Here is a 25,312-nt window from a genome sequence, read left to right as displayed (position 1 = left end):
TATTGACCGTTTGGGGCATTTTTTCTGTGTGTGCTCGGTTTAGCTGCAGAGAAAACACTCCCCACGGACCAGCCTCCTTTGTCTCTGATCTGATCGCCTTTTGGCCCTGCTCGTCTCTCTAACAACGTCAGCAGGGGGAGCTGTCGTCACGTGGAGTGCCCTGGCTGTGGAGCGTGGGGAAGACGGCTCTCTTTCGGACCCGGGAGGAAGAGGGACGGCTTGTGCCTGACCACGCCCTTCGTATCGCTCCCGTCGGTGTTCTGTTAATCGGTTGTCTAACCATATAACCAGGTCGATAAGCCTGTCTAAATCCCGCGGCTCGTCCTTCGCCACCAGGTGCTCCTTAATGACCAGAGACAGTCCGTTTACAAAGGTGGCGCGGAGTGCAACAGCATTCCAGCCGGCTTGCGCTGCCGCGATGCGGAAGTCGACTGCATACTTCGCTGCGCTCCGACACTCCTGTCTTATCGACAGCAGCACGCTTGAAGCGATCTCGCCTCTATGAGGGTGGTCGAACACCTGTCGGAACTCCCTCACAAACCCAGCATGTGTCGTTAGGAGCCGTGAATTCTGCTCCCAGAGCACCATAGCCCAGGTGTGTGTCTCTCCACGAAGCAAATTTATAACGTAAGCCAGCCGGCTAGCGTCTGACGCGTACATGACGGGACGCTGCGAAAAGACGAGCGAGCACTGCATTAAGAAGTCCGCGCACATCTCGACACAGCCTCCGTACGGCTCCGGAGGGCTTATGTATGCTTCAGGGGAAGGTGGGGGGGTTCATTGAACGACCAGTGGAATGTCTGTTTCTGGCATTTAGTCAGCAGGAGGAGGTGCTGCAGCAGCGCCCTGAGCATGCGCTTCCACCTGGGCGGTGAGAGCCTCCATCCTCTGATTGAGAATAATGCTCTGCTCGGTAACTAAGTCCAACCGAGCAGTAAAAGCGGTTAAGATATGCTGCAGCTCACCTAACACGCCTCCTGCTGGCGCCTGTGCACCTCGCTCTTCCATTGGCTGTTCAAGCGATGGTTGACGCCCCTCGGGATCCATGACGCTGGCTGAGAAATCCTGTTGTGAAAGTGTAGTGACACGGACCCACAACAGGGGGCGTTAATGAACAGACAATGGATAAGCCAAAAAGTAACAATTTAATGTTGTGAATTGCACAACGGAATACAGACAATAACAATTGAGGACTACAGTCAATCATACACAAGGTGACGTGTGGGCAGGCTCGAGGATAGAAGACGTCTGTCCAGAGAAGAGCCGGATCCCACACGGCTTCCACCACCAGCGGATCTGAAGAACACCGGAGCCGCCAAGTCCCGAGTCCCAGGTGGCCACCGTCTCCAGCTGTCAGACCTGGTACTGCTGGCAGAAACAGAAACAGTTAATGGTGGGTGTGTGAAGACACACCCAGTAATCCTTCCTTGCTCAGTTCCTCCGGGAGGGAGAACCTCCACCTCCAGGAACAGAGTCACCCGTGCAGCTCCTGTCAGTCACTTCCCTGGAAGGAGTGAGAGGCGAAGACGTCGCGCTCACACTTTCCGCCAATCCAGCTTCCGACTGTAGCCACAGGAAAACAGCTGCACACAGAACAACGTTTAGTCACAGATAATTACCGCAGAGAGAGTTACCTTGAGTGGTAGCTGATTTCTCGGCAGGGAGGTGGAGTGGCAGTCCGGCCTTTATTGTGATGGTGATGTGTGATGAGTGACAGCTGGTGCTGATGACGAGTGACAGCTATCACTCCCGGTTGCTATGACGCCCTCTCGTGCTTGAAGCCCGCAGTTCAAGCAGGGCGCCATCTGGTGGTGGTGGGCCAGCAGTACCTCCTCTTCAGCGGCCCACACAACAGGCTCAGTGACTGCTGCTTTGTTTGATCAAAATTTTTTTAACACTGTAAGGCACAACTGAGTGGACACCATTCGATAAATTCAGCTGGTTTTTGGTAAAAATTTTAACGGCTGATGAGAGATTTTGGTCTGGTAGTGTCGCTTTAAGGATGGCCCACGGTGCCTGACGGTGATCTGCGCTTCGAGGCGGCAGCGTCTCGCCGTTTCAAGTTGAAAACTTCCACATTTCAGGCTCTGTTGACCTAGGAAGTCGTCAGAGAACAGAGAACTTTCAGAAGAAGTCGGCATTAGGAGTTTATTCAGACATTCCATTGTTAACGGACATTTTGTAATGAAAGAACGTGCGGGCAGAGTCGGACCCAACCGCGGGGGGTCGCGACAGGAAAAACACCTCCGTTGGAAACCTTAACGGACAAGTTGGAACATGCCCAAGCTGTTAAACAATTTCTCAGTTACTCACTTGTTGAAAGCCTTCAAAAGCCGCCTGAATTTTACAAATGGTTTTCAACACGGAGGTGTTTTTCCTGTCGTGGCGCACACAGATTCGCCGAGTCGTCACGGAAACGACTCGACAAATGTGCGCGCACTTCTTTCATTACAAAATGTCCTTAAACAGTGGAATGTCCGCATAAAGTCCTCATGCCGGCCTCTTCTGAATCTTCTCTGTTCTCTCACGACGTCCTGGGTGAATTAAGCCTTAAATTAGGATGTTTTCAGGTCGAAACAGGCCGATGACGGCGCCTGGAAGTGCTGCGCGACGTCCCGCTCTGTGGGAAGTCCTTACAGCGACAGAAACACCCCATAATCTCTCATCAGCCGTTAAACTTTTCACCGAAAACCAGCTTAATTTCTCGAATAGTGTCCACTCGGATATTCCTCACAGGTCCAGAAAAAATTTTGATAAAGCAACGCGCGCCGTCTCGAGCAGCGTGTGAAACAAAGGAATTCAGCCTGAGAGGGCGGGACCACATCTCACTCAAGGCCTGCCCACAGGGAAATGACGTCACCGACACGCGTGAAAAAACTCACGCATGCGTACGAGGGTTCAAGCATGATTGGTGTAATCGCACGTCATTCAAATCCATATAGTTTTTTTTTAAATAAAAAGGTAGGATACTTTTCTGATAGACCTCATATAATTATGGAGGAATCCAAATCGAATTGATCACAAACCTATGGTGCATCTGGAAAATATTCACAGCACTCCACTTTTTCCACATTTTTTTATGTTACACCCTTATTGCAACATGGAAGAAATAAAATTTTTTTCCTCAAAATTCTGCACACAATACCCCATAATGACAATGTGAAAAAGGTTTTTGTGATTTGTGCAAATTTATAAAAATAATAATAAAAAAGAAATCACCCGTACATAAGTATTCACAGCCTTTGCCATGAAGCTCAAAATTGAGCTCAGGTGCATCCTGTTTCCATTGACCATCCTTGAGATGTTTCTACAGCTTAATTGGAGTCCACCTGGGGTAGATTCAGTTGAGTGGACCTGATTTGGAAAGGCACACTCCTGTCTACATATAACGTCCCACAGTTGACAGTGCATGTCAGAGCACAAACCAAGCATGAAGTCAAAGGAATTGTCTGTAGACCTCTGATAGAGGATTGTCTCGAGGCACAAATCTGGGGAAGGGTGTAGAAACATTTCTACTGCATTGAAAGTCCCAATGAGCACAGTGGGCTTCATCATCCGCAAATGGAAGAAGTTCAGATCCACCAGCACTCTTCCTAGTGCTGACTGCCCATCTAACCTAAATGATCATGAAGAAGGGCCTTAGTCAGGAAGGTGACCAAGAACCCGATGCTCTCTCTGTCAGAGCTCCAGCATTCCTATGTGGAAAGAAGAGATTCTTCCAGAAGGACAACCATCTCTGCAGCAATCCACCAATCAGGCCTGTATGGTAGAGTGGCCAGATGGAAGCCACTCCTTAGTAAAAGGCACATGGTAGCCCACCTAGAGTTTTCCAAAAGGCACTTGAAGGACTCTCCGACCATGAGAAACAAAATTCTCTGGTCTGATGAGATAAAGATTGAACTCTTTGGTGTGAATACCAGGCGTCATGTTTGGAGGAACCCAGGCACCATCCCTACAATGAAGCATGGTGGTGGCAGCATCATGCTGTGGGGATGTTTTTCAGTGGCAAGAACTAGAAGACTAGTCAGCATTGAGGGAAAGATAAATGCAGCAATGTACAGGGACATCCTGGATGAAAACCCGCTCCAGAGCACTCTTGACCTCAGACTGGTGCAACGGTTCATCTTTCAGCAGGACAATGATCATAAACACACAGCCAAGATATCAAAGGAGTGGCTTCAGGACAACTCTGTGAATGTCCCTGAGTGGCCCAGCCAGAGCCCAGACCTGAATCTGATTGAACATCTCTGGAGAGATCTGAAAATGGCTGTGCACTGACACTCCCCATCCAACCTGATGGAGCTTGAGAGGTGCTGCCCAAACATAGGTGCGCCAAGCTTGTTGCATCAGTTGCTGCCAAAGGTGCATGAACAAAGTACTGAGCAAAGAGTTTATGTACATGTGATTTAAAAAAAAAAAGAAATTAGCAAAAATAATTTAAAAAAACTTTATTAATTTTGTCATTATGGAGTGTTGTGAGTAGAATTTTGAGGGAAAAAATGAGCTTACTCCATTATGGAATAATTCTCCCCATGACCTGATCTTGGATAAGCGGCTGAAGATGGGAGTGGAATAAGGCTGTAACATAACAAAATGTGGAAAAGGTGAAAGTGCTGTGAATACTTTCTGGATGCACTGCATCAACAACAGTCCATACAACTCTTGCCATGCTTTCTCACTCATCAGTGCACCTCTAATTTGTCAAATTTGTATTTTTGGGTGATTTGTTGTTTTGATTTCTTTTTTGACTGATGCCTTTATCACTTCTGTTTTATTTTGGGGAAAGCATTTTTTTGCTTGCAGAGAACAAGGTGAATGAGAAGAGGAGCAATCAGACATTTGTTTCTGTGGTTTTTAGGGGGCAAAAATGGATCCTGTAAAATGTGTTCATAATTTTGTCATGAGGATTTAATTATTTATTTATTTATTACTTTTTGGCTGTTCTGTGCTAGTTGTTGTTTAAATTATAAATGTGGAACAAATGTAATGTATTTCACAACTAGGTGGTGGAAGAGCTAAATATGAAGAACAGCTTGTTGACCAGCGAGAAAGATGATCTGAACAAGCTAATCCAGGAACAAGCCCAACAGCTAACAGGTACTGATTACAAGTGATTGCTGATAGTGCAGCAGATAAGAGAATATTTAGAGCAGAATCATGCAAATGGTGATAGAAGCATCAATTCGGCAGAAATAATCCTTAGACATTACTCTTTTGAAATAACCAATTTGCCACCTGAATTTTCAACAGGCAGCCAGGTGGAGGTCAATTGAAGAATTACACGGGTCAAAATTAAAAGATGTTCTCATCATATTGAAAAATATATCACATTATTCGCTTGATCATAACAATTCCAAAAAGGTATAGTTTGGGCTGTCTGTGACTGAATGTTATAGAGTTATGGGGTAAAAACAGCAAGAATGGTGACAAAGGTCAATTTCAAGTTTGTACAAGGGTCAAAAGTTGAAGTTGCCCCAATTTTAGTAAAAAGTGATGCAAATTATTAGTTAACAGAGTTTTAAAAAGGAATGGTTTGGACCATGTGTCATGCTAAGTTGTCATGTTACGGGTTGACATACAGTGAGGAAAATAAGTATTTCAACACCCTGCAATTTTGCAAATTCTCCCACTTAGAAATCATGGAGGGGTCTGAAATTTTCATCTTGGGTGCATGTCCACTGTGAGAGACATAATCGAAAAAAAAAAAAAAAAATCCGGAAATCACAATGTATGATTTTTTTAATAATTTATTTGCATGTTACTGCTGCAAATAAGTATTTGAACACCTGCCAATCAGCAGAAATTCTGGCCCTCAAAAACCTGTTAGTCCACCTCTAAAAAGTCCAACTCCACTCCACTTATTATTCCAAATTAGAAGCACCTATTTGAGGTCGTTAGCTGCATAAAGACACCTGTCCACCCCACACAATCAGTAAGACTCCAACTACTAACATGGCTAAGACCAAAGAGCTGTCCAAAGACACCAGAGACAAAATTGTAGACCTCCACAAGGCTGGAAAGGGCTACGGGGCAATTGCCAAGCAGCTTGGTGAAAAAAGATCAACTGTTGGAGCAATTATTAGAAGATGGAAGAAGCTAAACATGACTGTCAATCTCCCTCGGACTGGGGCTCCATGCAAGATCCCACCTCATGGCATATCAATGATCCTAAGAAAGGTGAGGAATCAGCCCAGAACTGCATGGGAGGAGCTGGTCAATGACCTGAAGAGAGCTGGCACCACTGTTTCCAAGGTTACTGTGGGTAATACACTAAGACGTCATGGGTTAAAATCATGCATGGCACGGATGGTTCCCCTGCTTAAATCAGCACACGTCCAGGCCCATCTTAAGTTTGCCCATGACCATTTGGATGATCCAGAGGAGTCATGGGAGAAAGTTATGTGGTCAGATGAGACCAAAATAGAACATTTTGGTCTTAATTCCACTTGCTGTGTTTGGAGGAAGAAGAATGCTGAGTACCATCCCAAAACCACCGTCCCTACTGTGAAGCATGGGGGTGGAAGCATCATGCTTTGGGGGTGTTTTTCTGCACATGGGACAAGACGCCTGCACTGTATTAAGGAGAGGATGACCGGGGCCATGTGTTGCGAGATTTTGGGGAACAACCTCCTTCCCTCAGTTAGAGCATTAAAGATGAGTCATGGCTGGGTCTTCCAACATGACAATGACCCGAAGCACACAGCCAGGATAACCAAGGAGTGGCTCCGTAAGAAGCATATCAAGGTTCTGGAGTGGCCCAGCCAGTCTCCAGACCTAAACCCAATAGAAAATCTTTGGAGGGAGCTCAAACTCGTGTTTCTCAGCGACAGCCCAGTAACCTGGCTGATCTAGAGAAGATCTGTGTGGAGGAATGGGCCAAAATCCCTGCTGCAGTGTGTGCAAACCTGGTGAAAAACTACAGGAAACGTTTGACCTCTGTAATTGCAAACAAAGACTACTGTACCAAATATTAACATTGATTTTCACAGGTGTTGAAATACTTATTTGCAGCAGTAACATAAAAATAAATTATTAAAAAATCATACATTTTTTTTAGATTATGTCTCTCACAGTGGACATGCACCTAGATAAAAATTTCAGACCCCTCCATGATTTCTAAGTGGGAGAACTTGCAAAATCGCAGGGTGTTCAAATACTTATTTTCCTCACTGTATGTGACATGTCATAAAATCCAATGGACGTTGAGCTTGTTTGACCTTTACTTTGGAGACCAAGCATTCAGCACTGTCAAAACTATTCCATTTATTAATCCTATTAGCTCAACCAATAATGTGACATAGTTTTTAATATGATTAGAGCATCTTTTAATTTTGACCCCTGTGTAATTCTTCAATTGACCCCTACCTGACTGCCTATTGGAAATTAAATTAAAAAAAAAAATAAATAAATTAAATATGACATAAATACAAAAGAGCCTTTTGTTTTCAGAGATAAAAACAGATGTTGAGACCACTAAACAGCTGGAGAAGGACTTAAATGAAGAACGCTCCCGCTACCAAAGTCTGCTGAGTGAATATCTGCATCTAGAGGAGCAGCATAAAGACCTGAAGGAGGAGATGAATCACAATCAAATGGTGACGAACATTTCATTGGCCGTTACTAATTAGTATGCCACCAGATTTCTTGGGGAACAATAGGTCTGATTATCGTCCATTATTTCATACAAAATTGCTTGTGTAGGCAGTAAACTTTTCAAGCTTGGCGAGGATATATATATATATATATATATATATATATATATATATATATATATATATATATATATATATATATAATTAGTTAGTCCTGGAAATGATCAGCATCCCTGTGACTGAAGTAAAGGTGAAAGAGAGGGTGCACATTTTCAGCCCAGCAGAGCAGGAGCTTCTGTTAGATGGCTATGAAGAATTTAGTGAGATGATTCAGTTTGCCATTGTCCTGAATCATCAGTAAGATCCATGCTTTCAGTAACTTTGTACACTTGTAAATAAGTACTACAACCCCAATTCCAATGAAGTTGGGACGTCGTGTAAAATGTAAATAAAAACAGAATACAGTGATCTGCAAAATTGAAATGGATGCCTGCAACACGTTTCAAAAAAGCTGGAACAGTTCCTTCTAACAACACTCAATAAGCGTTTGGGAACTGAGGACACTAATTGTTGAAGCTTTTTAGGTGGAATTCTTTTCCATTCTTGCTTGATGCTGATTTCAGTTGTTCAACAATCCGGGGTCTCCGTTGTCGTATTTTGCACTTCATAATGCTCCACACATTTTCAATGGGTGACAGGTCTGGACTGCAGGCAGGCCATTCTAGTACCCACACTCTTTTACTATGAAGTCACGCTGTTGTAACACGTGCAGAATGTGGCTTGGCATTGTCTTGCTGAAATAAGCAGGGACGTCCCTGAAAAAGACGTTGCTTGGATGGCAACGTGTTGCTCCAAAACCTGGATGTACCTTTCAGCATTGATGGTACCATCACAGATGGGTAAGTTGCCCATATCATGGGCACTAACACACCCCCATACCATCACAGATGCTGGCTTTTGAACTTTGCGCTGGTAACAATCTGGATGATCTTTTTCCTCTTTTGTCCAGAGAACACGACGTCCATGATTTCCAAAAACAATTTGAAATGTGGACTCATCAGACCACACCACACTTTTCCACTTTGCGTCTGTCCATTTCAAATGAGCTTGGGCCCAGAGAAGGCGGTGCCGTTTCTGGATGTTGTTGATGTATGGCTTTCGCTTTGCATGGTAGAGTTTTAACTTGCACTTGTAGATGTAGCGACGAACTGTGTTAACTGACAATGGTTTTCTGAAGTGTGACTGAGCCCACGCAGTAAGATATTTACACAGTGATGTCGGTTTTTAATGCAGTGACGCCTGAGGGATCAAAGATCACGGGCATTCAGTGTTGGTTTTCGGCCTTCATGCTTACATGTAGAAAGTTCTCCAGATTCTCTGAATCTTCTGATTATATTATGGACTGTAGATGATGGAATCCCTAAATCCTTGCAATTGAACGTTGAGAAACACTGTTCTTAAACTGTTGGACTATTTTTTCACGCAGTTGTTCACAAAGTGGTGATCCTCACCTCATCTATGCTTGTGAACGGCCGAGCCTTTTGAGTATGCAACTTTTATACCCAAACCTGAAACACACACGTTTCCAATTAGGTGTTCTTTGAGCGTTCATCAACTTTCCCAGTCTTTTGTTGCCCCGTCCCAACTTTTTTGAAATGTGTTGCAGGCATCCATTTCAAAATGAGCAAATATTTGCCCAAAAACAACGTCTCTCAGTTTGAGCATTAAATATCTTGTCTTTGTGGTGTATTCAACTGAATATAGGTTGAAGAGGATTTGCAAATCATTGTATTCTGTTTTTATTTACATTTAACACAACGTCCCAACTTCGTTGAAATTAGGGTTGTAGATGTCTCAGTGTTGAGGAGGAGTGGAGGAGGCTGAATGGATTCCCATGTTTCATCTGGCTGTAGCAGATTGATAGTTTATTTTGAAAGATGAGGATAGGGTCGTTGTCTGCCTGGGTGATTGCCATCCAGGATCCGGGATGGTTTTGTGGTGTGATGATGGGGTGACGTGCGGTACCAGTGCATGATCCTGGAGTTTACTTTATTTACAATAAATTCACTCTTGCAAAAACTAGAAAGGAGGGGTGGAGGGAAGTGGCCAACAAATTACATACAAGTATGTCAGTAATAATCCTGCTACTACTAAAATGATCTAGTAAACCTTAAGAGTCAGCCATAAAAGTCAAAATGAAGGGCAATGTAAAACTAAAAAAGATTATTTGACAAAGAGAAACAGAATAGGAGAATCAAATTAAAATAAGCAAAAAGCAATGAATAGTGACAATGTGTGCCCATTTTACTTGTTCACTATCACAAACTTTTTGTGTCCACGTTAATGATTTTGTAATTTAGGTGCTTATTGATTACTTAATGTTCAAAGGAAGAACCAGCACAAAGACCTGGAAATAGGTTAAAGTAAAATCCAAAAAATGTTTAAATTAATACATTTCTAATACTATAACAATATATAATATTATTCCTTTTCAACTGATGTGGTACCTCTTATAAAAGTAATGAGTAAGGATACGCTAAAGGATCATGACAGACACAATATTCTCTCCACTTGGAATGATATTATTGATGCACCAGACTCAACAGGTGCCTCACACAAGAACGGCAGCCAGATTTCCTGATAAGACCAATCAGGTCCAGTATATAATCTTGCTAACATGGACTAAACCTACACCTGAGTTCGTTTGCCCTTACGGATATGTTGCTATGACAACCAATCCAGCAAATACGTTAAAGAACTGAGGAATCTGAGATCATGCTGCACTGTCAACCACTGCATCCAGCTGTCACAGTAATCCATTTAATGTACAGAGAATGGGCCTCAGAGCTTTTGGTGACTTACTTATGATGCTTATTTTTCAGAGTAAATCAGTATAATATGGTAACAAAAGTGTATGACATATGAAAATTGTGATAATGCAGTTTTAACAGCCTTCCTTCAGTAACACTGGTCATCCCCTCAGGTTTCAAATGAAGATCACAAGAGAGAAGACTCCAACTACAGCAGCATCTCATCTGAGAATATTCAGATCTTAGGCTTAGTTGATGGAGATGACAGTTCTGTACAAACAGAGGTAATGTACAAAAGCACACTTACCACATAATGAGGATTGTCTTAAAGTAGTACAACACCTAAAATATTTTGAGTAATGACAGTAGCTAGGTTTATGTTTTGCTGTGATCTGTTTTTCCCAGTAAAACTTGAATTGATGTTTTTTCTTTGGTGCGCCGCTCACAGGAAATACTCAGTTGGTGCTAACAAGAGAAAGGAACTAGAGGGATATACATGATACGAGGTCTGTCAATAAAGTAACAGTCCTTTTTATTTTTTTCAAAAACTATATGGATTTCATTCATATGTTTTTACGTCAGACAAGCTTGAACCCTCGTGCGCATGCGTGAGTTTTTCCACGCCTGTCGGTGACGTCATTCGCCTGTGAGCATGCCTTGTGGAAGGAGTGGTCCCGCCCCCTCGTCGGATTTTCATTGTCTGGAAATGGCGGAATGATTTGGACTTTTTTCCCATCAGAATTTTTTCAGAAGCTGTTAGAGACTGGCACCTGGAAACCATTTGAAAAATTTATCTGGCTTTCGGTGAAAATTTTACGGGCTTCACAGGGAATAAGGACTGTTACTACTGCTTTAAGGACGGCTTTAAGGACGCTCGGCACGCCGCACTCTGAGCTGCGACGACGAGGCAGAAAACGCCAGATTATTTCTAAGATGATGGCTCTGTGGATACGACATCATCGTGTGCACTTTCTCTGGTTATCACAAGAGCTGGACATCAGCCATTTTCCGTCAGATTTCACTTTTAACAAGAGATTTTGTCATGGAAAGCCGCGCGGAGGCTTCGTGCGTAACGACCGATTCGCTGTTTGAGCAAGACAAAGAACACCTCTGTTTCGGCGTGTCAGAGGACAAGTTGGGACATGCCTATCTCGGCTTTCAATGCTTACCAGTCCAGTAAGTATTAGAGAAATTGTGGAGAGCTGGGCTTGTCCTAACTTGTCCTCTGACACGCCAAAACGGAGGTGTTCCTTTGTGAATGTATGAATCAAATCCATATAGTTTAAAAAAAAATAAAAAGGGCCGTTACTTTATTGACAGACTTCGTATATATGTGTTGTTTTTATTACAAAAAAAGCACATGCAGGGAGATGTACTTTTGTGAAATGCTTTACAATTTAAAACACACTTATATACAGTCCACTCCATAATTTTTGGAACATTGACACAATCTTTGTAATTTTACCTCTGTTCACCACCACAATGAAGTTTAAATGCAGTGGTGGGCACAGTTCCGCTAATCCGCTAACCGATAATTATCGAAGATAATGTTTTCATTATCGGATTAGCTTTTCAGATAACTCTGAAAACCATCATCGGACTAATTATCTTCCGATAAGTTTTGGTCCGATAATTTTTAGAGCGCTAACATATTTTTGCAGACGTGGTAAACAAAGCTGAATAGTTACAAGCATCTATGAGATCTAAAATCAGTTAAGCACCTACCTGTTAAATGTTTTATAGTAGATAAGCAGTTCTATCCTCCATAAACACGAAAGCTGGTTCTAGAAGAAACTGCTCTAGCCTCTGTAGGCAAAGGAGAACTAGTCACAAAAAAGGGTTCATTTCTTTTGACCCTATACTGATATGCTGCCAATAACACCCAAGTCATCCAGAGACATACAGTTTTAACTTATGGTTCAAATTTTAACCAAACTAATTTCGGACAAGTTATTTAAATTAACGTCACGTCTGAAGTTTTATAAAGTGAAAATATCAGATATATGTTTTAGTTTTAAAGTAATGCATTAATTTTTAAGATTTTAGTCTGGACATTCTGCTGGTGCATTATGGGTAATCGCAGTACAGTCACGACAGGAGAAATGCATTTGAGACGCTCTGATCAGGCTCCACACAGACAACAGCAATAAACTCTTTGTTCCAGAGTAATATATATAAGATATCTGAAATTCAGTTTGCATTTATTAAATTCCACGCATCTTAAACGTAGCAGACACAGATTATCTGGAATTTTGTTTTGGCAAGTTTTCACTGTCTCTTCTGCCATCTACTGGCCAGTACTGTTCATGGCAGTATTCGCCCTAGTACTGAGTGTCCAGTAGTTGGCAGTGTTCTATTTATTTTGACACCGGTTATATCAGACGATTATCTAATTACAACTTGGCTTTTTTTTACTGCTTTTTTTTTTTACAAATAAAAAATGGCATATTTTACAAACGCACATTTATCTGTAAACACCAACACATGACACACCTCACATTATTGTGTTGGTTAACATAGAATGAATGAGTCAACGTATCAGTGTTAGCGGAGGCACATTTTACCCATAATCCTTTGCCATCTGTCTGTGTTTGTTACAAAACTTCAGAATTAGTGCATTATTTAACATTAAAAGATATATGTTATATTTTAACTTTGTACAAATGACAGAATTTACATTAATGGAGTTATTCTATCAGTATTAATTTTATTTATAAACCAAACCATAAGTCAGGATTGCTTTATTTTCCAAGACCTCCGCCTCACGGCAACGCTGCTATTGAGTAGAGAGTTGAGCTTCGCTGTTTCTCTTAATTGCTTCTCTGCTGGAAGCTATGTAGCAAACAGGAGCTTCCACCAGTGGGCAGAATGCACAAAGACAGAAATGCTGACTCATTGTTTGGGTCTGTAGTTACCTTTGATGCTACCAGAAGGGATTGTGGTGTTAAAACTCAAAATCAGCTTGTTAGTTGTTGCAAGTGTACCGGAGACAATACTGGAAGTTATCTGTTATCTGTAGCTTCCGATAAATTTTTGGGTGGTTTAGCTTTATAAAAGATAACTTTTCAGTTAGCTGATTATCTGTTATCAAAGCTAATTTTTTGGTTAGCTGTGCCCACCACTTTTTTCATGAAACAGTCGTGATGTGCTTTGATAAGCTTTAATTCAGGAAGCATAACAAAAATACCACAATATAGCCACAAGCGGTGATTGATGGGGTCCAAGCAACTTTCATGCAATTCAACCCATGAATAACATATCTGTGCAAAACTCCCCATGTCTCCTGCATCTTCCGATGTCGCTTTAACTGCCTTTCTGTGCTATGACACAGTTCGTGTTATCAAAGTCTACTGTGGTGTTACAGTGCCCTCATGAGAAAAACCTTCAAAAATCCTTTCAATAACTTTGTTTGGATTGGTTGAAACATCGTACATCACACATTTTGTGAAGATTGAGGATAAATTGTTGAAAGACTAACAACAACAAAAAACAGTGTATCAGAAAACTCAAAATGGCTAAAGATTTTCAAGGCTGAAGTGAGTGGGGTATATATGGTTGGATGCAGAATCCTCCATGGAATCCATCCATTTGAATTTTTATTTTAGGCCTCTGGTTTCAGAGGTTGTTTCCAAAAGTATATTGTGGTGGTTGTAGCACCCCCATCAGGTCAGTTAAGCTATCACTTTTTGCAAATGTCCATAGTAAACATGTTCAACAAGTTTCATATCGAAAGAGTATCATTCATTCTGCTATCATTCATGAATGATAGCAGATTTTGTGAATTAAACCACATTAAATCAAACTCAGCAACAAGCTCTGGCAACACAAGAAGAAATATGAAAAATCCATCATAGAGCATTTATGTGGCTCAGTTCAAACATTTTATGTTCTAAGTTTTGTGAAGATTGAGCAAAACATTGTAGGAGAAGAAGTGTAAACACAAATATGCAAAAAGTATAGGAGAAGTAGTGAAAAAACAACATTCACCCATTACTCCATTGGATGATGTTGAAATTGAGGATGGCCCGTTGGCTGTTGCAGCAATATCAAAGATTTCATGTCTGCTACCTAAAACGCACGTGGAATGTCTCAAACCTAAACCTACTTCTAGGCATCTTATACATGGTACTCTGGAACCACCCAGAAACCCAAACAGTTCAACTGTCAACCCCACTGAGGTCCTTAGTCTGGGTCTCATTAACATAAGATCACTATCCTCAAAATCATTGTTGATTAATGATCTAATTATTGATCATCACTTAGATATGATTGGGTTATGTGAAACCTCCCTGAGCCTGGTTCTGCTGGAGGTTTCTTCCTGTTAAAAGGGAATTTTTCCTTCCCACTGTAGCCAAGTGCTTGCTCACAGGGGGTCGTTTTGACCATTGGGGTTTTACATAATTATTGTATGGCCTTGCCTTACAATATAAAGCGCCTTGGGGCAACTGTTTGTTGTGATTTGGCGCTATATAAAAAAATTGATTGATTGATTGAAACCTGGCTTAAACCTACAGCTGTCCTCCCCTTAAATGAGGCCTGCCCACCAGCATATACATTTAGTCACGTCCCTCATGATGTGAAGCAAGGTGGGGGTGTTGCTCTTATTTATAAATCTAGGTTTAGCTTATTAGCTGTTGGGGTCACAAATATAACTCGTTTGAGCATCTGATTCTCTGCTCTGCTCAGGATATTACGCATTGCCAAGGTCAGAAGAATAAAAATCAGCATATTACTTTGTCACTGTATACAGTGTGTTATTCTTGTGAATTCTTAGATGAATTTGCTGCGTTAATCTCTAACTTGTCAACTATTGCAGATAACATTCTGTTCATTTGTGATTTTAATGTTCATATAAATAAGCCTTCTGATCCCCTCTGCAAATCATTTATGGAAATTGTGGATGTATTAGGATTTCGGCAATGCATTCAGGACTTGACGCACATTAGTGGAAATACCCTTGATTTGGTTCTTGCACGTGGTATTGCTGTCACGAATACTGACATCATGCCTCTTACATCAGTGGTCTCTGTTCACTCACTTATTAACTTTACAGTTTTGCTGCCGTGTTTAGTGGAACAACACCTTATATATCACTATGGCTGTTCTGTGGGCCGCTGAAGAGGAGGTACTGCTGGCCCACCACCACAAGATGGCACCCTGCTTGAAGTGCGGGCTTCTAGCACGAGAGGGCGTCGGAGTGACCGGGAGTGACAGCTGTCACTCATCATCCGTACCAGCTGTCACTCATCCACCACTCAACACCATCACCATAAAGGCCGGACTGCAACTCCACCTCCCTGCCGAGAAATCAGCTACCAAGCAAGGTAATTTTCTCTGCTGTGATTGTTTGTTGTTTGAAAACAGTGGTCTGTGTGCATCCGTGTTCCTGCGGGGTCTATTGGAGGCTGGATTGGCGGACAGTGAGAGGACGACGGTCTTCGCCTCTCACTCCATCCAGGAAGGAGACCAACAGGAACTGCACGGGTGACATTGTATCTGGAGGTGGAGGTTCTCCCTCCCGGAGGAACTACTCAGGGAACGATTACTGGGTGTGTCTTCACACACCCACCATTAACTGTTTGTGTTTCTGCCAGCAGTACCTGGTCTGACAGCTGGAGACGGTGGCCACCTGGGACCCAGGACTTGGCGGCTCCGGTGTTCATCAGATCCGTTGGCGGTGGAAGCCGTGTGGGATCCGGCTCTTCTCTGGACAGACATCTTCTATCCTCGAGCCTGCCCACACGTCACCTTGTGTATGATTGACTTTACTCCTCTACTGCAATTGTCTGTATTCCGTTGTGCAATTCACAACATTAAATTGTTACTTTTTGGCTCATCCATTGTCCGTTCATTAACGCCCCCTGTTGTGGGTCTGCGTCACTACACCTTCCCAACAGGATTTCTCGGCCAGCGTCATGGATCCCGAGGGGCGTCAACCATCGCTTGAACAGCCAATGGAAGAGCGAGGTGAACAGGCGTCAGCAGGAGGCGTGTTAGGTGAGCTGCAGCAAATCTTAACTGCTTTCACTGCTCGGTTGGACTTAGTCACTGAGCAGAATGTTATTCTCAATCGGAGGATGGAGGCTCTCACCGCCCGGGTGGAAGCGCAAGCTCAGGGCGCTGCTGCAGCACCTCCTCCTGCTGACCGGAGGCCTGAATCAGACATTCCGCTGGTCGTTCAGCGACCCCCCCACCATCCCCTGAAGCTTACATAAGCCCTCCGGAGCCGTACGGAGGCTGTGTTGAGACGTGCGCGGACTTCTTAATGCAGTGCTCGCTCGTCTTTTCACAGCGTCCCGTCATGTACGAGTCAGACGCCAGCCGGGTGGCTTACATAATAAATTTGCTTCGAGGAGAGGCACGCGCCTGGGCTACGGCGCTCTGGGAGCAGAATTCATGGCTCCTAACGACATATACTGGGTTTGTGAGGGAGTTCAAACAGGTTTTTGATCACCCCCATAGAGGCGAATCCGCATCTAACTTGCTGCTGTCAATCAGACAGGGGCGTCGGAGCACAGCGGAGTACGCACTTGACTTCCGCATCGCGGCAGCGAGGTCCGGCTGGAACAACGTTGCGCTCCGCGCCGCCTTCGTAAATGGACTGTCTCCGGTCCTGAAGGAGCATTTACTGCGCGATTTCGATGGGCTTGTTGATCTGGTTATACGATTAGATAACCGATTAGAGGAACACTGTCGGGAGCAGGGCAGGGGGCGTGGCCGGGCACGAGCCGTCCCTCTTCCTTCCGGGTCCGAAAGGGTGCCGCCTTCCCCACTCTCCACAGCCCGTGACTCCCGTGTGGCAACAGCTCCCCCTGCTGATGAAGCTATGGACACGAGCAGGGCTAAAGTTAAATCAAATAACAGACAACGGAGGCTGGCCCGCGGGGAGTGTTTTTTCTGTGGCTCGAGTGAGCATCTACAGAGGAGCTGCCCCAAGCGGTTAAATGACAACGCCCGCCCTTAGAAACTGGGCTAAGGGTGGGCCATAACACGCACGCGGGGAAACCCCGCAAATCCGCACGCATCCCTTTTACGATCCTGAGTGGGGATCTGACCCTTCACGCCCCAGCACTGGTAGACGCGGGGTCGGAAGGGAATCTGCTGGACAGCAGATGGGCAAGGGAAGTCGGGCTCCCTCTAGTGGCTCTACCTTCACCATTGAAGGTACGGGCACTAGATGGCACCCTTCTTCCATTAATCACTCACCAGACACAACCAGTGACATTGGTGGTGTCTGGTAATCACAGGGAGGAGATTGTGTTTTATGTAACACCATCTACCTCCCGTGTGATTTTGGGTTATCCTTGGATGATAAAGCACAATCCCCGGATTGATTGGCCGTCTGGGGTTGTGGCTGAGTGGAGCGAAACCTGCCACCAGGAGTGTCTCGGATCCTCGGTTGCGCCTGGTGTGACAGCTAGTGAGGAGGTTAAAGTCCCCCCCCAATCTGCCGGCGGTGCCATGTGAGTACCACGATCTTGCTGACGTTTTCAGCAAAGATCTGGCGCTCACCCTTCCCCCGCACCGTCCGTATGATTGTGCCATTGATTTGATCCAGGGCGTTGAGTACCCGTCCAGCAGGCTGTACAACCTCTCACGTCCGGAACGCGAATCAATGGAGACCTACATCCGGGACGCGTTAGCTGCCGGGCTGATCTGGAACGCCACCTCCCCGATGGGTGCTGGTTTCTTTTTTGTGGGCAAGAAAGACGGCGGACTCCGTCCATGCATTGATTACAGGGGGCTGAACGAGATCACGGTTCGCAACCGATACCCTCTGCCCCTGTTAGATTCAGTGTTCACGCCCCTGCATGGAGCCCAAATTTTCACAAAACTGGATCTTAGGAATGCTTATCACCTGGTTCGGATCCGGAAGGGAGACGAATGGAAGACGGCATTTAACACCCCGTTAGGTCATTTTGAGTACCTGGTCATGCCTTTCGGCCTCACTAACACCCCCTCAACGTTCCAAGCTTTGGTAAATGATGTCTTGCGGGACTTCCTGCATCGGTTTGTCTTCATATATCTAGACGATATACTCATCTTTTCCCCGGATCCTGAGACTCATGTTACGCATGTACGTCAGGTCCTGCAGCGGTTGTTGGAGAACCGGCTGTTTGTGAAGGGCGAGAAGTGCGTGTTCCACCGTACTTCTTTGTCCTTCCTGGGGTTTATTATCTCCTCCAACTCCGTCGCACCTGATCCGGCCAAGGTTGCGGCGGTGAGAGATTGGCCCCAACCAACAAACCGTAGGAAACTACAGCAGTTCCTCGGTTTTGCTAATTTTTACCGGAGGTTCATCAAAGGCTACAGTCAGGTAGTTAGCCCCCTGACAGCCCTGACCTCCACAAAAGTCCCCTTCACCTGGTCGGATCAGTGCGAAGCCGCGTTTAGGGAGTTGAAACGGCGGTTTTCGACTGCGCCAGTTCTGGTGCAGACCGATCCAAAACGCCAGTTTATAGTCGAAGTGGATGCCTCTGACTCAGGGATAGGAGCCGTGCTATCCCAGAGTGGGGAGTCCGACAAGGTTCTCCACCCATGTGCCTACTTTTCCCGCAGGTTGACCCCGGCTGAAAGGAACTATGACGTCGGCAATCGGGATCTTCTTGCGGTGAAGGAGGCTCTGGAGGAGTGGAGACACCTGTTGGAGGGAGCTTCGGTACCATTCACAGTTTTCACGGACCATCGGAACCTGGAGTACATCCGGACCGCCAAGCGTCTGAATCCCAGGCAAGCCCGCTGGTCACTGTTCTTCGGGCGTTTTGACTTTCAGATCACATACCGCCCCGGGACGAAGAACCAACGGTCTGACGCCCTGTCCCGGGTGCATGAGGAGGAAGTCAGGACCGAGCTGTCAGACCCAACGGAAACCATCATCCCCGAGTCCACTGTCGTGGCCACCCTTACCTGGGACGTGGAGAAGACCATCCGGGAGGCCCTGACACGGAACCCGGACCCAGGGACTGGACCCAAGAACAAGATGTACGTCCCACCAGAAGCCAGGGCTGCAGTCCTTGACGGTTCTAAACTCTCCTGCCACCCAGGGGTGCGAAGAACCGTGGCAGTGGTCCGGCAGCGCTTCTGGTGGGCGTCTCTGGAAGCCGACGTCCGGGAGTACGTCCAGGCCTGCACCACCTGCGCCAGGGGCAAAGCAGACCATCACAGGACCCAAGGCCTACTCCAGCCTCTGCCCGTGCCTCATCTCCCCTGGTCTCACATCGGACTGGATTTTGTCTCGGGCCTCCCGCTGTCCCAGGGCATGACTACCATCCTCACGATAGTGGACCAGTTCTCCAAGGCAGCCCACTTCGTGGCCCTCCCGAAGCTCCCGACGGCCCAGGAGACTGCAGACCTCCTGGTCCATCACGTCGTGCGTCTGCATGGGATTCCATCGGACATTGTCTCAGACCGTGGTCCTCAGTTCTCCTCCCAGGTCTGGAGGAGTTTCTGCAGGGAACTGGGGGCCACCGTAAGTCTCTCGTCCGGGTACCACACCCAGACGAATGGACAGGCAGAGCGGGCGAACCAGGAATTGGAGCAGGCCCTCCGCTGCGTGACCTCCGCGCACCCGACGGCCTGGAGTGACCATCTGGCCTGGATCGAGTACGCTCATAATAGCCAAGTTTCATCTGCAACCGGCCTCTCCCCATTTGAGGTGTGTTTGGGGTACCAGCCCGCATTGTTTCCACTTGTGGAGGGAGAGGTCGGGGTGCCCTCGGTCCAGGCCCATCTGAGGAAGTGCCGTCGGGTGTGGCGTACCGCCCGCTCTGCCCTGCTCAGAGCCCGGACGAGGGCTAAGGCCCATGCAGACCGCCGGCGTTCCCCGGCCCCTGCATACCAGCCCGGGCAGGAGGTTTGGCTATCCACAAAGGACATCCCCCTGCAGGTGGAATCCCAGAAACTAAAGGACAGGTACATAGGACCATTTACCATACTCAAAGTCCTCAGTCCGGCCGCAGTGAAGCTGAAGCTACCAGCTTCACTGCGGATACACCCCGTTTTTCATGTGTCCAGACTCAAGCCCTGCCATGCCTCACCACTGTGTGCCCCTGGACCGGCGCCGCCTCCTGCCCGGATCATCGACGGGGAGCCCGCGTGACAGTACGCCGGCTCCTGGACGTCCTTCGAAAGGGCCGGCGTTTCCAGTATCTGGTGGACTGGGAGGGTTATGGACCCGAAGAGCGCTCCTGGGTGAAGAGGAGCTTCATCCTGGACCCGGCCCTCCTGGCCGACTTCTACACCCGTCACCCGGACAAGCCTGGTCGTGCGCCAGGAGGCGCCCGTTGAGGGGGGGGTCCTGTTGTGTGGGCCGCTTAAGAGGAGGTACTGCTGGCCCACCACCACAAGATGGCGCCCTGCTTGAAGTGCGGGCTTCATGCACGAGAGGGCGTCGGAGCGACCGGGAGTGACAGCTGTCACTCATCATCCGTACCAGCTGTCACTCATCCACCACTCAACACCATCACCATAAAGGCTGGACTGCAACTCCACCTCCCCGCCGAGAAATCAGCTACCAAGCAAGGTAATTTTCTCTGCTGTGATTGTTCGTTGTTTGAAAACAGTGGTCTGTGTGCAGCCGAAACTCATAGCGTCAACAAAAAGCACAACCTGTTTATTTGATCCTATACCAACAAAACTGTTTAAGGACCTGTGGCCCACACTGGGGCCGACTGTGCTGGAAACTTCTTAAACTTCTTAACTTCTGGATCTGTTCCTAAATGTTTCAAGTCTGCAGCGATTAAACCATTATTTAAGAAACCTAATCTTGACCCTAGTGTACTGAAGAACTATCGGCCAATATCAAATCTATCATTTTGCTCTAAAATTCTGGAAAAAGTGGTGTCACAGCACCTCGTGGACTATTTTACTGAGAATAATCTCTTTGAGCCATTTCAGTCTGCTTTTAGAAAATATCATTCCACAGAGACAACTCTCACTAAAGTGCTGAATGATCTTCTGATTGCAATGGATTCGGACACCACTACGGTTCTGGTGCTGTTAGATCTCAGTGCTGCATTTGATACCATGGATCATATTCTACTCGATAGGCTGGAAAATCATTTTGGGATTACTGGGAGTGCCCTTGCATGGTTGACGTCATACTTGACCAGTCGTTCTCACTGTGTTTTGTACAGTAACACTACCTTTGACCTTAGTGACATGAAATGTGGGGTTCCACAGGGGTCTGTCTTAGGCCCCCTGCTTTTCTCCCTTTATATAGCACCCCTTGGGCACATATTGTGGCGTTTTGGGATTACCTTTCACTGCTATGATGATGATACTCAGTTTTACATGCCGATAACTGCTGGTAATTTCATTCACATAAAATCCTTAGAAGATTGCCTTCCATCAGTGAGAAGTTGGATCAGGTCCGCTGCTAAGGTTTTGGAGCCCCCCCCCCACCCCCATACAAGAGGAAACCCCCCCACACACACACACACACATACATCCTGTGAAAATGTTTTAAATAAAAAAATATATATCATTAGTAATGCTAAACAAAAATACCAAAACATTAAGATTTTTTGACAATTTTTTTTTAACAAAATACCATGTTGTACCATTGTTCATAATAGGATAACAGTGGTGGCATTGTGAAACCATACACAACCACAACAAATGCTAAAGTTTACCAGCAGGTGTCACCCTTTCCTTACACTAAGGGGGAATGGAGCACTCTACAGTACCCCCACCAACTAAACTGCATTTCTTTCCAGCATTCTGCTGACTGCACGCAAGCATGCATGTCTATTTTAAGCAGTGGATACGTAATTTACATACATATGCCTTAAATAAAAGTTCTGAAATTATTCTCACTATTCTTGGTATATTTATCAGCCTGTCAAATTTATAGTTGCTGTCTGATCATGTTGTCAGGCAGAATAGATTTGGACCTAAGTAGTGCACTGACGGCTAACTAGGACTTTGTTGACTTATAAGGCACTCAAAATCTTCAAACTACACTGCCCAACTATTTGCAAACGTGCCACATGCCTTGTAATATCCAGATTAGTTTAGCGTTTAAAGCTACGTCAAATCAGCAAAGCCAACGCAACCTAGCACCACTGAACATTAAGTAATCAAAAAAATTTAAACCTTTAACACGTACTTACCAGCAAGGGATGCACGGGCATCATCTTTTTGTTTCTTTGTCCTCCGTTTTTCAGCTCCAGACTCCTGCTGTCGCTTCATTGTTTAATTGTGGCATAGTGCCAACTTGTCGTCTCATGTCAGAATCGAATGTGGGCTAGCAGTGCTACTTCAGTTAGGCGCAGGGTTGCCAGATTGGGTGTTTTCCCATCCAATTGGTTTGTTAGGGTAAAAATATGGCACTGGATGAGTTTTTTGTATAGAATTGCCACACACATCTTAAAAATCAGTTCAAATTGCGCAGGATTTAGTGCCTCCATGCATTTTTGAGCATTTATTGGACTGGAAATCGTCACATCTGGCAACCCTGGTTAGGCGACACAGCGAACAGAGAAAAACGCAAACAGGGCTGTACCATTTCAGGGAATCGGGGTGGGGGTGGATGGGGGCTTTATATTAGGCAAAAAAACTGTTAATTTGCCCCAATTAAGTAATGGGGTAGGGGCCTACACAATGTTTAAAGACAAAAACGATGGGCCTATTCATAAATAATTCATATTGATTTTGAAATGTAATAATGTAATAATTTCAACACATTTTTCAGTCAATTGGAGGCCCTGCAAACTAGTGCAACATGGTTGGTGCCCCACACAGGCTGCGTAGTCTGCTTATGCCGAACGGCGGCGCTGAGTTGGATGTCTAGAAACTTCCTGCTTTTAAACTCTGATAAGACTGAAATGATGGTTCTTAGTCCAGTGAGACATCAGCATCAATTTGACCAGTTAAGGCTCAGCCTCGGCTCGTGTGTCATACATCACACTGACAAAGTGAGGAACCTTGGGGTAATTTTTGATCCTACGTTGTCCTTTGACCTCCACATTAGAAATATTACGAGGACTGCTTTCCTCCACCTGCAAAATATAGTGAAGATTCGTCCCATCCTGTCTATGGCTGATGCTGAGACCCTGATCCATGCGTTTATCTCTTCAAAATTGGACTACTTCAATGTTCCATTTTCTGGTTTACCGCAGTGCAGCATTAGGGCTCTCCAAGTGGTTCAAAATGCTGCAGTTAGACTTTTGATGTGAAGAAGAAAGTTCGACCACATTACACCTATTTTGGCACCCCTTCACTTCACTTCCTGTCTCAGTGAGATCAGATTTTAAGGTTCTGCTACTAGTCTTTAAAATTGTTCACGGACTGGCATCTCCCTACCTAGCTGACCTAATTAAACCTTACATAACTGCCTGGGCTTTGCGTCCTCAGGGTGCAGGACTACTTTGTGTCTCTAGGGTTAATAAGAAGTCTGCAGGTCATAGAGCTTTCTCTTATCGTGCCCCTGTTCTGTGGAATGATCTCTCTGCATCAATTAAACAGTCAGATTCTGTAGAGACTTTCAAGTCCAGACTTAAGACGTACTTATGTTCCCTTTCGTATGGCTCGCATACTGGCAAAGTATAGTTCTACACTTTTTACTCTTTTAATTCATTTTATTAGGAAACGGAGCATGCTGCGGCCTCAATTTTACCTAAATTTGGGGTCTTTTAGTGAAGCTTAGGGCTAGTGGCCGGCGATCACCTTCGTATTTCCTGTTTTTCTTGTTGTTTAATGCTGGCAAATTATATTGTATTTCTTGTCTTTCTGATGCCTGGTTCTGTTTTTCTCTCTGTTTAAGGTGCAGCTCCATCTAGAGTTGGGTGTGGTATTTGTGCTGGAGACCCTCCTGTCCTGTGCACCAACAGCATTTCCTGTATATTTGTTTTGTGAATTGTTCTGTAATTTGTGTCTGTATCATGGACCAAGCAGAGGGTCACTCCTTTGAGTCTGGTCTGCTTGAGGTTTCATCCTCAGAGGGAGTTTTTTTCCTTATCACTGCTGCTCTGGGGGTTAGTAAGGTTAGACCTTACTTGTGTGAAGCGCCTTGAGGCAACTCTGTTGTGATTTGGTGCTATATCAATGAAAATAAATTGAAATTGAATTGAAAATTGAAACTTTTACAAACAATTCAAAATGGCGGAAAATATTTCAGGCAGAATTGGACACAGCCAGTGTTGATAACTGCAGTGCACACAAAAGAATGTTGATGTCAAAAAATTTTGATTCTATGTGTTATGGTTCAGGAGCAATTAGCCTAAAGGTAAATGTGGTTATTATAGCATGACCATGTGGTTTCTAAATGTAATTTTTTTATTAGTGGGTGCCTTGTGAAAACTGTGTGACAAATTTCATTGCCATCACTTTTACGGTCTCTGAGCAAAAAAATTATTAGTGAAGAGTAGAAATATTTCAAAATTGTTGCAAAGCTGCAAAACAGATGTAGGTGGGACCAACATGGCTAGATAGAAGGAACAACAGAAAAAAGATTGTGATTCTATGATGTAGGGTTCAGTCATTCTTGCCCAAAGTCTACTGCAGTGGTTGTAGCACCCCATCAGGTCGCTTAAGGTATCAGTTTTTGAATAAGGCCATACTTAACATATCCCCCAAGTTTGACTTTAAAACAGTTATTCCTTCATGAGGTAGACCACATTTAGTGAATTAGGCCACACCCAGTAAACTTTGACAGCCAATAGCAGCAAAATGGAAATAAAGACCAAAAAGTCACGTGTTAACTTTTGTGTGGCTCTGTCCAAACATGGTTTGTGCCAAATTTTACGAAGATTGAACAAAAACTGTAGGAGGAGTAACGGAAAAAAAAAGATTCGCAAAAAATTCAAAATGGCCAAAAAACTATCTCAGCAGAAAGTGTGTAGATGCAGAAGGACACAATCCAACAAAAAAAAGAAGTTTGTACGACTTTTGGTTCAGTAGTTATTAGAC

General features: G+C 44.9%; 1 protein-coding gene and 1 long non-coding RNA gene across 3 annotated transcripts in view; both read left to right on the top strand.

The window, feature by feature from the left end:
• LOC117515577 (unconventional myosin-Va-like) overlaps positions 1–25,312 on the top strand; it is an 83,685-nt gene that overhangs the window by 35,168 nt on the left and 23,205 nt on the right. For both annotated transcript variants that reach the window (XM_034176195.1, XM_034176194.1), the window contains 3 exons: positions 5,004–5,097; positions 7,450–7,595; positions 10,576–10,686. In XM_034176195.1, the coding sequence (XP_034032086.1) occupies positions 5,004–5,097; positions 7,450–7,595; positions 10,576–10,686 (351 nt within the window). The remainder of the gene's footprint in view (positions 1–5,003; positions 5,098–7,449; positions 7,596–10,575; positions 10,687–25,312) is intronic.
• Positions 13,982–25,021, top strand: LOC117515578. Its single transcript, XR_004562188.1, has 3 exons — positions 13,982–14,068; positions 24,928–24,979; positions 25,012–25,021. It is a non-coding gene; the product is annotated as an uncharacterized LOC117515578 (long non-coding RNA).

This window comes from Thalassophryne amazonica, chromosome 8 (assembly GCF_902500255.1).
Source record: "Thalassophryne amazonica chromosome 8, fThaAma1.1, whole genome shotgun sequence".
In the NCBI taxonomy this organism is placed as follows: domain Eukaryota; kingdom Metazoa; phylum Chordata; class Actinopteri; order Batrachoidiformes; family Batrachoididae; genus Thalassophryne; species Thalassophryne amazonica.
The sequence above is the reverse complement of the archived record's forward strand: the minus strand, read 5'-3'. Positions and strand labels throughout refer to the sequence as shown.